This window comes from Lacerta agilis, chromosome 14 (genome assembly GCF_009819535.1).
Source record: "Lacerta agilis isolate rLacAgi1 chromosome 14, rLacAgi1.pri, whole genome shotgun sequence".
Taxonomy (NCBI): Eukaryota; Metazoa; Chordata; class Lepidosauria; order Squamata; family Lacertidae; genus Lacerta; species Lacerta agilis.
In genome coordinates, this window is record NC_046325.1 from 50,296,193 (window position 1) to 50,312,240 (window position 16,048).

At 45.8% G+C, this 16,048-nt stretch overlaps 2 protein-coding genes across 4 annotated transcripts; one reads left to right on the plus strand and one right to left on the minus strand.

Moving 5' to 3' along the window:
• Nucleotides 1-3,053: 3,053 nt before the first annotated feature.
• ALKBH2 (alkB homolog 2, alpha-ketoglutarate dependent dioxygenase) lies at nucleotides 3,054-7,020 on the minus strand. Of its 2 annotated transcripts, none has more exons than XM_033169232.1 (5): nucleotides 6,967-7,020; nucleotides 6,171-6,337; nucleotides 5,376-5,708; nucleotides 4,158-4,359; nucleotides 3,054-3,413 (listed from the first exon to the last, which is right to left on the minus strand). In XM_033169232.1, exons 3-5 carry the CDS (start codon nucleotides 5,662-5,664, stop codon nucleotides 3,101-3,103), a joined length of 804 nt encoding a protein of 267 aa, XP_033025123.1. In that variant the 5' UTR covers nucleotides 5,665-5,708; nucleotides 6,171-6,337; nucleotides 6,967-7,020; the 3' UTR covers nucleotides 3,054-3,100. The 2 variants fall into 2 exon arrangements, with proteins under 2 accessions (XP_033025123.1, XP_033025124.1); XM_033169233.1 differs by having other exon boundaries at nucleotides 3,055-3,413; nucleotides 4,158-4,356; nucleotides 6,967-7,011.
• A 139-nt stretch (nucleotides 7,021-7,159) lies between these two features.
• On the plus strand, nucleotides 7,160-13,306 carry UNG (uracil DNA glycosylase). Of its 2 annotated transcripts, XM_033170211.1 has the most exons (7): nucleotides 7,162-7,346; nucleotides 7,897-8,103; nucleotides 9,559-9,654; nucleotides 11,388-11,485; nucleotides 11,663-11,751; nucleotides 12,333-12,511; nucleotides 12,863-13,306. In XM_033170211.1, the coding sequence occupies exons 1-7, from the start codon at nucleotides 7,257-7,259 to the stop codon at nucleotides 13,001-13,003; spliced, it is 900 nt and encodes a 299-aa protein (XP_033026102.1). In that variant the 5' UTR covers nucleotides 7,162-7,256; the 3' UTR covers nucleotides 13,004-13,306. The 2 variants fall into 2 exon arrangements, with proteins under 2 accessions (XP_033026103.1, XP_033026102.1); XM_033170212.1 differs by lacking the exon at nucleotides 11,663-11,751 and having other exon boundaries at nucleotides 7,160-7,346.
• The last annotated feature ends 2,742 nt before the right edge of the window (nucleotides 13,307-16,048 follow it).

A 16,048-nucleotide genomic window follows, 5' to 3' on the forward strand; every position in this document is an offset into this window, starting at 1 on the left:
GACTGCTGTTTTTGCTTAAACAGGTTTGTGTTGGTATACAGGTGAAACTCGAAAAATTACGAGTATCGTGGAAAGGTTCATTTCTTTCAGTAATTCAACTTAAAAGGTGAAACTAATATATGAGATAGACTCATGACATGCAAAGCAAGTTATGTCAAGCCTTTATTTGTTATAATTGTGATGAGAACCCCAAATTAACAATTTCAACTTTGGGGTTCTCATCAGCTGTACGCCATAATCATCACAATTATAACAAACAAAGGTTTGACATGTGTATGTCATGAGTCTATCTCATATATTAAACTCTAGTAGCTAATGAAAACAATTGCTTACATAAATGGACTTTTCCACGAAATTCTAATTTTTCGAAACAGAATAAAAATAAAAAAATCCTTCCAGTAGCACCTTAGAGACCAACTAAGTTTGTTCTTGGTTTGAGTTTCGTGTGCATGCACACTTCTTCAGATACACTGAAACAGAAGTCACCAGACCTTTATATATATAGTGAGAGGGTGAGGAGGGGTATTACTCAGAAGGGTGGTGGGAATGGGTGATTGGCTGATGGGTGTGGAAAACTTGTTGACTGTTAACGACTGCAATTAGTCTTAAAGGAAAAAGCAAGGGGTGAGATGGCTAAATATAGCTTTGTCATGTATAATGAGATAAGAATCCAATGTCTTTGTTCAGACCAGGTCTCTCCATGGTTTTAAGTTTGGTAATGAGTTGCAATTCAGCAACTTTTGTTTTGACTATGGCAGACCAACACGGCTACCTACCTGTAACTAATTTTTCGAGTTTCCCCTGTAAGTAAAAACCTGTTCATGTCTCTGTGAACTGGTCTTATTGCTACATAAAACTAGTTAAAAGGACCCTGGCATGGTACTAATAAACACAGGTGTGTCATACACTCTAAAGAGAACACCCCAGTGTTGACAACTGCGGTGGTCCTTCTCTGCCCTTATGCTACCCTGCATCCCTGGCCTTAGCACCTGTAGTGGAAGCACAGTCGCCAGAAACTCTCAGGCTAGGATTTGTGGCAATTATTCTTTTCCCTTCAAATTGTTGTAGTTTACAAGCACAATTACTCTCATGGGCAGCATTTAGTCACAATAGGATCTTGGATTTACTACTCATTTCAATAACGTGTGGCAGAAAATCTACCAATCTCCTTTCCAAGGAGCTGTGTATTTTAACTTTTGCCTTTTGGCTATGAGAAGTTTCCTTTGTGCCACCAAAGTGAACTTCTGCTGTACAGCCCTGAGAGTTATAGGCCCAGCCTTATCTTCCTAAGGCTATTGTATGACTTGCAAAGGCAGTGAATATAGGACTAGGTATCCAGGAGTCACCCACACCCCTCTCCCCTTTTCTGAGACTCAGAAATTGCCCTAAGCCCCCCCCCCCCTCGAGTGGGTTGGTTATGGTGGCATGTATTATACTTCCATTAAGCTTTGTAACAGGCAGGAAACTAGCTATTTCTTTCCTGCCTGTGGCCATCTGCCATTGCCATTTCCATAACTGAGTTCTTAACAACCAAAACAACCAGGAAGGCTGCTCTATACAGTATCACTGGAGTGTAAGCCTGAAGCTAAGATGCCTCTTGCCTTTATCTTGCTGTACAGCACTATGGGTTGTAGCCATCTATGTCCTACTCAGAGGAGACCCATTGAAATCAATGTCCATTAGTCGGGACTACTGTAAGTAGATATAGCACCAGGTACAGCCCTTATGCTTTTGGAGTCATACCAGAAATAATATTGGAAGAGGACTTGATCTTTGTTGCCTTTGTTCCTAGGTCAGGTGGATGATGAACAGAACTCCCTTGTCTTGAGGTATTCTATAAAAAAATCCATTGATCTGAAAGATTTCACCCTCCTTGCCTGGTTCTGCCTCTTGCAACACTTGTGTGATGCCACCCCTCTCCTCCTCCTTCCTTCATCACCCACTTGCTTCTTTCCTGGGCTGCTTTTTAGGAGGGCGGGGACTGGCTCCCTTATGGTCTGGAAAATACTGAATAAATGGATGGTCCTACAGAAGGAAATATCCAAAGAATCCTTCAGTTAAAGACTTAAGACTTTTAGCACAATATGAGCAAGAAAATTGATTAACTGTCATCTACCTATCCACAATAACTACTAAGCAAACTGAACTCTGAGTAGGTTCCAAGGGACCAAGACTCACTTGGTTATTTGCATGCCAGTTTCTACGAGGACTAGGGAAGTGGGAGGGTGGGGAATACTGTCTTCATTTAAGTTTTGTAAAACTATAAAAGCCATTGTGGTGTAGTGGTTAAGAGTGGTAGACTCATAATCTGGTGAACCAGGTTTGCGTCTCCGCTCCTCCACATGCAGCTGCTGGGTGACCTTGGGCTAGTCACACTTCTTTGAAGTCTCTCAGCCTCACTCACCTCACAGAGTGTTTGTTGTGGGGGAGGAAGGGAAAGGAGAATATTAGCCACTTTGAGACTCCTTAGGGTAGTGATAAAGTGGGATATGAAACCCAAACTACTACTTCTTCAATTAATATTTTTAAAGAGTTGCTCTAGGTGATACAAGGCTGGGGGAACCTGTGGCCCTCTAGGTGTTGTGGGACCTGGATCCACCAACCAGAAGGGTCTACGGTCAGGCTCCCCAGCCCTGTATTACAAAGGAAATATACATCAGGGTGGCGGGGGAGGTTTATCTTTCATTACTGCTTTTCTTCGGAGAAGATTATAGAAGCAGCTTTTGCCTAATGATCATGGAGTACTGGCCATCCTGCTAGTCACTCCCTTTTCTGCAGCCACCTACCCCAAAGCACCTAGGAAATCCTCAAGCCCCCTGTTGGAACAGGATCTGCATTTTACAAAGCAAGCATAGCCTCCCCCACCCCACCATGACATTGACCTTTTGAACTATGGCCATAGTAACATCTGAAATTCAATGATCAGCCAAGTATTTGACCCCAAATACCTTTTTATTTTTACCACAAAGGCACTAAAAGGAACAACAAAAAACAACCTCTTGGAAACTCTCTTTCATGCCTATATGGCATGAAACTATATGGCCGAACTCTTGAGACAAAAGAACACTGTGTGGAAGTCAGTGAGTCATCTCTCCTGCTCTCATTGCCCTGGGGTCAGTGCCATCACTTTTCGAAATGTCAGGTTGATTCTCGGAGCCAGGAGCTTCTTGCGACTGGGCAGGCTGTGGTACCAGTAACGGTTGGTGGGGAAGTTCATCATCAACAAGCTCCCATGCTCCAGCTGCAACTTGACAGCCTCAATGTAGCGCGAGGGGCTTTTGCCTCTGGAATCCTTGTGCCGGAAGACAAAGTCCCTGCAGGCTCCAAAGGACACGGATGCGATGGGGCTGCGAGGGGCCAGCTCTCGCTCATCGTCTCTGTGTTCTCCCATGTGATCGTGCCCGTCCTTATACCTGGCAGGGAGGGGAGATGAGTGATGCAGTTAAGTAGTTTTAGACTATGGACTGAAAAGCACTTGCAGAGTGGAAGGCTATACTCTTTAGATAGTGATGTGCATGATGCAGTAAGCCAGCCCTGCAGCTGTGTTTGGGGTGCTGGTCTCCTGCTGGACTCTCTAGCGAAGGGGAGTCCATTATCTCTCTCTCTTGCTGTTCTGCTTCTAACTGTTCCCCTCAGCTCTGCCTAGCTGTTATTTTCCGATGTAACATGAACTATGGTATAAATTGAATATTAAAGATAAATAGAGATTTTTATAGGATGAAGGTGGGAAAAGATTAATAATGGAACCCATGGAAGGGTGGCAGGAAGTCCAAGGATTCAGAGAATCCTATTTTTTATTATTATGACTTATGTTTGAATGTAAATGTTAAATGTAAAAATGAATTTTTAAAACTATTTTAAAAAAAAGACTGGCCATTGGCCCCATCCTGCAGGTTATGTCATTTTGTTCCCATAAATTCAGTATCATGTAACTCTGCTGGCAGTGGCTGGTGGGAATTGTAGTCTAAAAACACCTGGAGAGCAGCAGTTGGCAAACGTAGTCAAGGGCAGCTCCTGCAGCAGGATGTCAGGCTCTTTCTGCACTACCCTCTGTATGTCACAACACCAGTCACAAGTTAGTGTAAGGGACTGGGCATGGAGAACTAGTTCACTGGTGCTCAATGCCATACAAACAACCACCACCCGCCCAAAGTTACCTGTTAATGAGAACAAAATTGAAGGTGTCCCCGGTGGTTAGCTGGATTTGGTCTCTTAAGTGATCCAGAACTGGAATCCATGGCTTGGGTGAGAAAGTGACACCTGAGTATGTGTACGTCAAGCCAGCATCCCCATAGGTCACTTGTTTCCTTGGAATATTGTGCCACTTTCCAAATATGTGGAGTTTAGTGAACTCTCCTGCTTTAAAAAAGAATGACAACCTCAAGATAAGCTTTCATAACCAGATGCAGGGAAGAAATGCCACCAAGTAAAGATTAAAAATTTCCACTGAGAGCAGTGGGGGAGGGAACCTGTGGTGCCCCCCACCCCCAATTCAATTCATGGGGCCCTCTGGACATTGCGGTGCTCTCTGCTTCCGTAAAAAGGAGAGAGGGAGAGCAGGAGACACAGATGTGGAGGAGAAAACCTCTTGCCGCGAGTTGGGAGAGGCCAAAGGGAGAGAAGAATGTTTCACACAGAGAGACATACACAACAGTATGCAACTCTGCAAATTTAACCTTGTACATTCTTAATGCAAAGCAGGTACTCTACCACTGAGCTATGGCCCTTCCCCATTAAACAACCCTCTTCACTGCAGCCCACCGCCCAATGGCCATTCAGTGAGAAACTGCTTCTCAGCCTGGCTATTCTTATCATTACTGCCCCTGAAGACAGTTTGGAAGCTTCAGCTGGTGCAGAATTTGGCAGTCAGGTTGCTCACTGGGGCAAGACAGTTTGAGCGTTCACACTGATCCTGGCCTGATTGCACTGGCTGCCAATTAGTTTCTGGGTCAAATTCAAAGTGCTGGTTTTGACCTATAAAGCCTTAAACAGCTCAAGACCACAATACCTCTGTACTAGCTGTTTGTGGAATGCTCTCTCCAGGAAGGTTCGCTTGGTGCCTTCATTATATATTTTTAGGCACCAGCAAAAACATTCCTCTTCAACCAGGCCTTTGGCTAATTAATATTCTACAGCCTTTTAGACATGTTGCTGGAGGGGGGGGGTGTTATTGTTTCATTTTTGACTTTTTATTTTGTGCTTTTATCTTGTGTCTTTATCTTGTCAACCGCCCAGAGATCTTCAGATCAAGGGTGGTATATAAATTTAATAAATAATAATAGCCATAAAAATGAGGAAATCTATTTACAGTATGCTCCAGATAGCCCTGCTTGCACAGATAATTCATTAAAGATTCAAATATCAGATCTGTTTACCTTCAAAATATTCCACTTCCTTTTCAAGCTCCTGGAAGATCCTGTCAGCCTCTGCTTTGTTGAAAAGGATCCTATAATCGCAGTTTAGCCCTTCTGCCCGGATGTGTTTCCATGAAGCACCTACCAAGGGAGTCTTGCTATGGTGGACCGCATCCAGCTTGGGCCTCTTCTTGCTTCTTCCACTGCCTTCCTCACCAGAGTCAGCCTCCTCCCACTTTGGCCCAGGGGATTTCCTCTTGTTCTTTGTTACTGTAGTCTTAAGAGGCCCCCGGACAATGAATTTATCCATCGCCAGTTGCTATGCACCTCAATCGAGGCTGTAGGAGGGCAATCCTGTGATTGACCAGAACCAGATTAGATATGCCTGGAGTGGGGCTACCTGGGAGGATCTTTTTGGTTGTGGGCTCCTGGCTGTGGAGCGCTCTTTTTACTAATATACTTGCAGCAGCTGGAAAATATAATTCGTGATGTCTGCAAAGGATCTCTTTACTCAAGGGACGGAGAGCGTTTGGCCAGCTGGATGGTGCTGGTTTCCAATTCCCATCAATCCTAGCTTGCATAACCAATGGTCAGGGATAACGGGGGTCACAGTCCAACATCTGCTGGTACCTGGATGGGGAACACTGGTTTGGACAAGCTGACATCTGTTATTATCTAGGCTGGCAAAATGGAACCTCCAAGTTCAGAAGCAATGTACCCCTGTATATCAGGTGCTGGGGATACATTGTAGGGGAAGGCTGCTCTTTCATGCCTTAGGGTTAAAATGCTATGGCTGCATTCCAATGCACGTCTTACCTCCTGCGATCCCCACGTAAAGCAGGATATTCTCCAAGGCCCCTCCTGGAACCGAGCCTAGAGGCCAGTGAGCCTCGCTGCCTGAATCCTGTTTCAGGTCCCACCTTCGTCTTCTTTCCAGTCACTCCTCCCTTCCTTCAAAAGGCACTAACAGAGAACCCTGCCTGCTAGAAAGAAAAATGGTAGTGTTATTGAACAAGAAAAAGTCTAAACAAAATAAAAAATAAAAAAAAATTCCTTCCAGTAGCACCTTAAGAGACCAACTAAGTTTGTTCTTGGTATGAGCTTTCGTGTGCATGCACACTTCTTCAGATACCATGCACACGAAAGCTCATACCAAGAACAAAATTAGTTGGTCTCTAAGGTGCTACTGGAAGGAATTTTTTTATTTTTTATTTTGTTTTGACTATGGCAGACCAACAGGGCTAACTGTAACAAGAAAAAGTCTGTTAGCTCCATTTTGAGGGCTTCCCAAACATCGCAAAAACTTATCATTAATGTAAAATCAAAATTGCAAAACATAACCTAGGAGCAGTACAGGTGCAGTTTCCAAATATTATTTTTGATCACACTTTCTTTGTAAGTTTGATTCTACATTGATGGTGGTGGTGATAGTAATAATGTTTATCGTTTTGCACAATACGAAAGGAATCTGCGGAGGGGGAGACACCGATCTCTCTTCATACGTTACTTTCCCCCTAACACGCATGTTAATCACGCAAGTCGGTAAATGCAGTGTGCAATAGAAGGCCTGAACGACCCTACCGCAAGGATTACGATCATTACTGCTATTTACCACAGTCTCCGTTTGCCGCGGATCCACCCTCCAAGAACAGGAACAAGCGTGTATGATAAGGCACTGCGCATGCGCACACGAAGCGAGTGGGCGAGACCAAGACGCTCCTCGGCTGCGCATGCGTGCTCGCTTTTGCGCCAATTTTAAAGGGTACCTTAAGCGGGAGCGAGCGGCGGTTCTTTCCGTGAGGGGACAGAAAAGCTGAGCCAGCGGCTGCGCCTCCTGCCTTTCCCTCTGCGCCCTTCTCTCCCGAGCTGCAGCGCCGGAGCCCGTCTGCGAGCGGAGCCACCATGATCGGCCAGAAGACGCTGCTCTCGTTCTTCTCGGCGGCGCAGGCCAAGAAGCGCAGCCGCTCCCCGGAACCAGTCGGGGCCGCTGAGGTAAAAAGGAAGACAGGGAAGAGGGGAGGGGGAGCTCGGTCGAGGCGGCGAGAAAGACGAAGGGGGGCCGCTTCCAGCCTTCATATTCGCGCGGGTAAGAAAAAGGCGCCTTCCTGAGGTATGGGCCAATGGGAAGCGCATTAACCGTCCTCAAACCAATGGGAAGCGTCCGGGGGTGGGACGAAGTCCGACTCTGTGCTCTTAACCAATAAGAATTAGTGCTACCTTAGCAACAGAGATAAACTGAGGCCAGGGGCTTTCAATCGGAGCTGCGATAGGGCGAGCGGGCTGCAGGCCTCGGGACCGGCGGCCAATTAGGAAGCTGTTTTGATGGCCCGCAACCAATGAGAAAGGAACGGGAGTGCTATCTCGCAAGTGATAGGCCGATAAACGGCGCTTTTGGCCAATTGGGCGCGAAAGTCGCACGTGTTTTGTTGCGCGCGGATTTATCATGGCGGCGGCGGCGGCGGCTCCTGGTCTGGCGCCGCTCCGCTACTGCCTCCCTTCTGCTTCCGTTCTGTCGCCCCTCATCCGCTTGTTCCGCCTGCAGGCAGGCTCTCCTAAGAGGTCGAAGGCTGACGCTCCGTCCCCGCAGTCCCCGCCTCTCAGCCCGGAGCAGCTGGAGCGGATCCGCAGGAACAAAGAGGCGGCCTTGCAGAGACTCGCTTCCCGCATCAGCAGCCTTGCTCCTCCGGAGATCGCGCAGGACTGGAGGGTCGCTCTCGCCGGGGAGTTCGCCAAGCCGTATTTCGCCCAGGTGGGCCAGAGTCCGAGAGCGGCGCTCTCCCGAAACCGAGCTTCCCCGCACCCCGTTCCCGCTGTTTTTTAAAGCATCTCCATTAACTACTTCAGGAAGGTGGGGGGCTGCCAGGGGCAGTGCAAGGGTGAACTCCCGTCCCCTCTGATAACTCTGCACACTTGTCTGCCTTGGTGCTGTTAATAAGAATTTTAAGGTCATAAGAAATTAAATGTTCATAACTATATATAAACCACATGTCTGAAACCCCACAGATTAGGCCCTGAACAAATTAAACTCAAACATTTCTCTGGAAGGTCAAAGTGGGAAACCTCCCCATTGTCTCTCACAAATCCTGTCCTCACAAATCCTGTTTTAATGGCGCATTCAAGATATGAACAGGGTGTGAGCCTGTGACCTGTGACCTAGAGTCAGGGATTAAGTAGTAGTTATAATAACAAAAGAGTGGCCAAAACCCAGATAATGCAATCAGATAATTTGCTGGACTTCTGTTGTAGACCGCTTTTTTGTGATGTAAGTATGATGTTTCTGGGGGTGGTCTTGGACTCCAGGGCAGGCAATTTAAAATGTCTATATAAGGGCTTGCACACATGGTCTTACTCTCCTTGTGTGTACTGTATTTACAGAATAATTAAGTGGTTACCTTAATTGTTTACCTTGCAGGCCCAAAGTGGCATTAACAATTCCTCCGAAACTATTATTGATCAGCCTTTATATATGAGAGAGATGCAAAAGTATTTAGATTTGATCTACCCTGTCTCAAGAAGCTCCTGGTGGCTAGAAGTATTTTGTTAATTATTGAGCATGTATCTTGTTGCAACTAACATCTTGAATGAGTCCATATCAGTATTCCAAAAATCTATTTTTAAGAACTAATACAATAATAATTTATTTATACCCCGCCCATCTGGCTGGGTTTCCCCAGCCACTCTGGGCAGCTTCCAACAGAATATTAAAATACAATAGTCTATTAAACATTAAAAGCTTCCCTACACAGGGCTGCCTTCAGATACAAGGCAAGAAGTTTTGGCTAAGAATTGGAGAGGGGCTCCAGGGTCATCACTTGTCCTGAAATGGGAGGCGCCTCCACCTTGCAATGTTCCCCTCACTTTCAAGCATGTTTCTCAAGTTTCTGTATCTCTTGAAAGTTCATCACAACTTTTCTGAAAACTCAGCCACCTGGTTTGTATCATGGGATCCAATTTCATGAAGCAAACTCTTCACATATTTAAAAGCAATTGGCTGGCTGGCCTCTCTTTAAAACCTTGGGCATTAATGGGATGTGGTATTGACAGAAGAAAGCTTTTGTGTTAACTGATTTGAAATTTAAAAATGACTGCTTGAAACACATTCTTGTGTGTGACGCGCTAGATGCTTGTGTGCAGTCGCTACCTACTTAACCTGCTGGCCCTCCTTAACCAGGATTTGAAACTCTGCTTCTGTCTCCCAAAACAGCTAATGGACTTTGTTGCTGCAGAGCGCAAGCGCTACACAGTGTATCCAGCTGTGCATCAAGTCTTCACCTGGACTCAGATGTGCAGTATCCGTGATGTGAGTAAACCTGGTACAATCAGCCCTACATTCTACCTTTTCCTTCAGGAGTCACTAAGTTGTCAGCGGTATCTTCTCTTTTTTTCTACCTCTAGATAAGTGTTGCACTTTCTGTCTGCATTGTTTTGAAAACCATGGGCTAGTAACAATAATGCTTGGTGCTGCTAGTTGCATTTTGGCCTCAGAATGTTTTGCATACACTACTGTATTAAGTTGTCCTGGCTGTAAAGGAAGGCCGCTACTTGTTAATCCCATTGGATAAATGCTAGGTGAAGCTGAAGCTGAAGGGGGTGGGGTGGAATGGAATGGAATGGTGGGGCTTCCTTAAAACTACCCTGAGAGTTCCAGATTGTTCTGAGATTTGAACATGGAGCTTTTAATCAATCACTGCTGCATAATAATAATTTATAATCATGTATTTTTGTACCTCATCTGACTGGGTTGCCCATGAACTGTGGTGCTTATATAGTTGTCCCATTGGTCTTCTCTAGAACAGTGTTTTTCAACCACTGTTCCGCGGCACACTAGTGTGCCGCGAGATGTTGCCTGGTGTTCCGTGGGAAAACATGGGCTGGCGGTTGCGGCACTGGCGGGAGGTGGCGACGCTGCTGCTAGCGGCAGGTGGGCTGGGCGCGTCTCCCCCTCGGCCCACGGTGGCGGCGGGCGCCTTTGACTATGAGCTGCTCCTCCTGCGGCGGAGCGCCTTCCTGCCCAGTGCTCACGTCTTCGCGGGCGGCGTGGCGGACACGGCCGACTTCTCGTCCGACTGGCTGCAGCTGCTGGCAGGTGGGCCGCGCTGCGGACTGGGCTCGGTGCGGGGCGAGTGCCCGAGGGCGCCGCTCTTCGCCGCCGAGCGCCCGGAGCTGGGCTCACCGCTGCCGGGAGACGTGGCCTTCCGCCTCTGCGCCATCCGCGAGGCCTTCGAAGAAGCCGGAGTCCTCTTAGTACTGCCCGGCCCGGTGGCTGATGCCGCCGCCGCCGCTACCACCGCGGGCCCGGCCCGCCTGCTGCCAGCCAAGCGCCTCCCGCCGTCCTCGGGACTGGCTGAGTGGCGGCTGCGGGTGCAGCGGCAGCCCGGCAGCTTCTTGCAGCTGTGCCAACACCTGAGCTGCGTGCCCAACATCTGGGCACTGCGCGAGTGGAGCAACTGGCTGACCCCCGTGGGCCGTGCGGGGCGAGGCGGCCGCCGCTACGACACCGCCTCCTACCTCTGCTGCCTACCTAGCATTGGGGCATCTGCTGCTACCAATGCTATTTTTCTAGAAAAAGAGGTGCTGGAGCCTGGAACTCATCACGGACGCCTTCCCTCGTTCTCTTATAATGGCGAAGGCGCCCACCTGAGAGGTGCCAGAACTGAGTTCCTGTGGCTGGGGGGAGAGTCCTGACTAGTACTATAGTTGTTATTTATTATTATTAGCCTGGTGGGGGTGGGGCAAGGTGCGCCATCTTCACATGCTCAATTCAGACATGAGAAGAATTATCATTTTTATTATTACTACTACTACTATTATTGTTATCTAATGGTGGTGTGCCTCGTGATTTTTTTCATGAAACAAGTGTGCCTTTGCCCAAAAAAGGTTGAAAAACACTGCTCTAGAACACACGAGAGAAAGAGCGAGGGATAACCAGCCACACTCTGTGTCCTACCAAAGGGATGTATTATACTGGGCAGAGATGAATGGCAGCAGGAGTGATTGTATTGAACAAATTTCTGCTTTTGTAACTTTGTTCAGGTAAAAGTTGTCATCTTGGGCCAAGACCCGTATCATGGACCCAACCAAGCACATGGACTCTGTTTCAGTGTCCAGAGACCAGTTCCACCTCCACCCAGGTAAGGTTAGGCTTTAAACTTTGTAGTCCTGTTAGAACCAGATATGCAATACTGCCTTTCCATTAGTCTTTCATTTGCATAGTTATCACTAATATGTGGTTATGTAATAAATGAAATCACTATGATACAAATGCATGAGAGGAAGTCTGTCAAAACCTTTCTTATTTTTGATCGTAGCCTAGAGAACATCTACAAAGAACTGGCTGAAGACATAAAAGGCTTTTCTCATCCTGGCCATGGAGACTTGACCGGGTGGGCTAAACAAGGTGAAGCAGGATCAAAGTTTGTTGTGGGCTTTTCCCCTGTAGTGGGCTTCCTCCAGCTGCTATCATGTGTGTTTGTTTCACCTTCTGGATACAGATTGCTTCTTTCCAGCAGCCAAAGGTAGTACTTGCAGCAGTGGATGAAGAATTCCTTTCAGCACTCCCCAGATTTTAGCAAGGAAACAGCCCCTGAACATCCAACACAATCCCAGCCTCCTGCTGCTTCAGAGAGGCTAGATCTTGCTGAAAAGAGCAAGCTTAGCTCATATACATACTTTACAGAACGGTGGATAGTTTTGCTGCTACATGCAGCTCCATTACAGAACAGCTGGTTATTATAAGTTTATACAACCATTAGCATAAAATTAAACACATAAGCTGCAATAAAATGCCCTCAAATCACTGGGAGGTGGGGGTTGACCTCTAATGGTGTTGCAGAATTTGGCTGGGATAAACATACTGAATAAACATATTTTGTGTGCAGAGTATTGATCATTTGGCCTTCATAGGAGCAAAAGCAGTTTATTTTTATTTAATGTTTTCTGCATGCTTGCTCACCCTTTCCTGTTTCATTTTGAACCTAGGAGTACTTCTACTCAATGCTGTTCTTACAGTCCGAGCACACCAAGCCAATTCCCACAAAGAGAAGGGCTGGGAGCAGTTCACAGACGCAGTGGTCTCCTGGCTAAACAGCAACTTGGATGGTGTGGTCTTCATGCTTTGGGGGGCCTATGCTCAGAGGAAAGGCAGCTCTATCGACAGGGTAAGCGCACCATTGCTTTTCCATTCCTCTGGAAGTGACACTAGTCCGGACATTGGGGAAAGTCTGGGAGCTGGTCTGTGTGTACTGTGTGGTATGCAGCATGGAATCTAATCCGGAGCCTGGATTATGGCCTCATGCAGTACACATTAGAGTACATTGTGTTAAAAGGGTATTCTGGGACTGCAGAACTGAGATTATTAGAGGATGGGCTCAGGTTTGGTCAGTGTTTCTGTTAAATGATATTGGTCCACAGACAGCAGTACAAAACCTAAGATTCTGCAAATATAGTGGCAGTTCAGTGGTGGGGGGACGGGATGACTACAAGGTCTTAACATCTCTGATTTCTTGCAGAAACGGCACCACATCCTACAGACAGCTCACCCTTCACCCCTGTCAGTGCACAGGGGTTTCTTTGGCTGTAAGCATTTCTCTAAAACAAATGAATTGCTGAAAAAGTCTGGGAAGAAGCCCATTGCTTGGAGCACCCTATGAATGTTTTGCAGCAGCCTCAAGACCACAGAATTTGAAACCAACTGTGTTTGATTCTTAGAGTACAGTCACTACTTGGGAATAATTCTTTAGATTTGTTTAAATTGAATGTGCCAGATCAAAGAGTCTACTAATCTAATCTTTTATTTTGGAGTGGCTTTGAATTTAATGGAATTAATCCTGAAAATGTGTTTTTCACATTCTTGGTGCATTTTGGGACAAAAATAGATTGGCTAAGATGTTAGCCTTTTTATGTTCACTCTGGCTAGTGCCAAGGAAGGCATTCCATTCTGTTATTTGCTATTGCAAGATGGGCTTGTTGGGTCTTACTCCCCATCTTGTACATCTCATGTTGAGAGAAATGAAAGCAACTTTTCATGTTTTTTTTTTTTACACCAAAGAAGCTACTTTTTCATCTTTGGCCCACTCAGTGAAGTATCCATTTAGCAAACTGTTTATGATGTACATATCGATGTCTTACTTAGTCTTCTAAGCTTGTCCTTTTATCAGTTGTCAATTAAAAGTTGCATCAGTTGCTGTGAACTGTGACCCTGTTTTCACACTGTTTTCTGAGGTCTGCAGGAATTAGATCAGCTGTGGCAAAGTCAAAGGGTTTCAGTTGCTTTTTTCTTATTGGCATAGGGAAAGGATGGAGCCAGATGTTGGTAAGCATTGCCTGACCTATAGCAGAAGTGGGGTTTCCAGTGCTAATGATGGTTGTGTTAGGGAAAACATCACACAAGAAAATCTTATTTAGCCACAGTTGGCAGCTAAACTTCTGTTGCAGGTATTGAGCTTGTAGGAGCCATCATTATCAATTTCTATAAATTATAAGGAAGTCTGGCATACCATTTTTATGTGCAAATTGCATAATAAGACATTCTGTTCTGGTATGTTTTAAATACCAAATTATGACTTGTGGTTTTTTTTTATTCTTTGTACCACTAGGTGATAACAATGTTACTTTTTTTTTTACAGTCACTGTATATTTGTTACAAAAATAAACATCTTTTTGATATTTGTTGTTTGTTGTCTCCCCCTACTGCTTCTTTTGCATATGTGTTATTAAATTTATTACCCACCTTTCACCAGCAGTTCCCAGGGTTGGTTGCAACAATTTGAAATTGGGAATTAAAAACAGTTAAAATGTATTGCATATGCAAGAATAAGGTGGATCCTGAAAACACAGATTTCAGGTGCCAAAGCAATGCACTTTAAGCACTTGCTAAAAACTTTATAGTGATGCAGCCAGATGTACCTCTGGGAAAGGAGCCCCTCAGCCAAGTTGCACAGATTTATTGAATTACAATAAATCTCAGCAAGTTTCCAATTAGTTATTGAAATGAGAATGACTGTTAGCGAAGCACACTGTACCACGGTTGTTCATGCATAGTGGGGTCCAGATAGTTTTATCGACTGAAAAGGTTAGGATAAGATACCATATTTCTAAGAAGTTGCCAGCATCTTGGGTGGAGCATTTGGCGAGTTTCTCCATTAATGCTACTGTCCACCCTCCTGAGAAAATTGAACTATGCTGAAATGGCTAAAATGACCAGAAGAGTCAGTAATCAGGAAGACAAAATTTTTAACAAGGGATGGGGAAAATTTATAACATCTTAAAGAAGATTGTAAATAGTTAAAATTGTTAGGATTGGAATAACACATGCAGTTTAAGGTTGAATTATGGACATAATGGAGTTAAAGGATTTGGAGTATTATAAAAGATGCAGGAGGAAATGATTAATAATAGCCAATAGCACAACATCTGTAGGGTTCCCAGCTGGGCCCCTTCTTTGCTGGAAGACACATCCCTGTTCTGATCTATGCAGATGATTCAGCAATACTTTCAAGAACACCTATTGACCTCAAAAGAGAACCGAGAGCACTAACAGTATTGCAAGGAGGACCAGCTAGAATCAGAAAACTAAAATCATGGCATTTGCCAAAAAGCCTATGAGCTGTTCTTGGATGGCCATAATAATAAATTTATTATTTATACCCCGCCCACTCTGGGTGGCTTCCAACAAAATAATAAAATACAATAATTAATATTAAAAGCTTCCCTAAACAGGGCTGCCTTCAGAAGTCTTCTAAAAGTCAGGTACTTGTTTATTTCCTTGACATCTGATGGGAGGGTGTTCCACTACTGAGAAGGCCCTCTGCCTGGTTCCCTGTAACACTGCTGCTCACAGTGAGGGAACCGCCAGAAGGCCCTTGGTGCTGGACCTTTGTCCGGGCTGAATGGTGGAGATGCTCCTTCAGGCATACTGGGCCGAAGCTGTTTAGGGCTTTGAAGATCAGCACCAACACTTTGAATTGTGCTCTGAAACGTACTGGGAGCCAATGCAGATCTCAGGACCGGTGTTATATGGTCTTGGCAGCCACTCCCAGTCACCAGTCTAGCTGCCGCATTCTGGATTAGTTGTTTCCAAGTCGCCTTCAAACTAGCCCCATGTAGAGCACATTGCAGTAGTCCAAGTGGGAGATAACTAGAACATGCACCACTCTGGTGACATAGCAGGCAGGTAGGGTTTCAGCCTGCATATCAGATGGAGCTGGTAGACAGCTGCCCTGGACACAGAATTGGCCTGCACCTCCAGAATTGGCCTGCAGATGCAACAGAGGCGGTGAAGAATGTTCTCTGCTGTTGCTATTGCCACTTGGTAGGATCAACATTGAGCTGTGTCTGGTCAGATTCAGAATGAGTTTTCCACCACCGGTGCTCTAGCTGTCTCAGCGATTGTTTCATCGTCCTCAACTCGGGGGGGAAACATGGGGCTGTCCACCATGCAATCTGTGAGGGTGCTTCAGAGCCAGACAGTCAATAGCCCTGGTTAGCTCCACATTCCAGCGAGCCACCAGGGAATCGCCATCAACATGGGATAAAACATCCCCTACCACTTTCTGGAAACCACTTGGATCCATCCAAATTGGCCCCACCTCCCTGCAGAGGGGAAGGGTCGCGGAGAAGTCCAGTTGCACCAGGAAGTGACCCAACCATGGCACTTCTTTTGTTTTGCTTTTACTTAGTGTCAGATCACCCACATC

Excerpts from the sequence above, each read along its gene's own strand:
- UNG (XM_033170211.1), top strand. The coding sequence starts at position 7,257 with ATGATCGGCCAGAAGACGCTGCTCTCGTTCTTCTCGGCGGCGCAGGCC. Across the intron at positions 11,486-11,662 it reads CCAGTTCCACCTCCACCCAG|CCTAGAGAACATCTACAAAG; the intron begins GTAAGGTTAGGC and ends TTTTGATCGTAG. Across the intron at positions 11,752-12,332 it reads GACCGGGTGGGCTAAACAAG|GAGTACTTCTACTCAATGCT; the intron begins GTGAAGCAGGAT and ends TTTTGAACCTAG.
- ALKBH2 (XM_033169232.1), bottom strand. The coding sequence starts at position 5,664 with ATGGATAAATTCATTGTCCGGGGGCCTCTTAAGACTACAGTAACAAAG. Across the intron at positions 4,360-5,375 it reads GGAAGTGGAATATTTTGAAG|CAGGAGAGTTCACTAAACTC; the intron begins GTAAACAGATCT and ends TCTTTTTTAAAG. Across the intron at positions 3,414-4,157 it reads AATTTTGTTCTCATTAACAG|GTATAAGGACGGGCACGATC; the intron begins GTAACTTTGGGC and ends CCTCCCTGCCAG.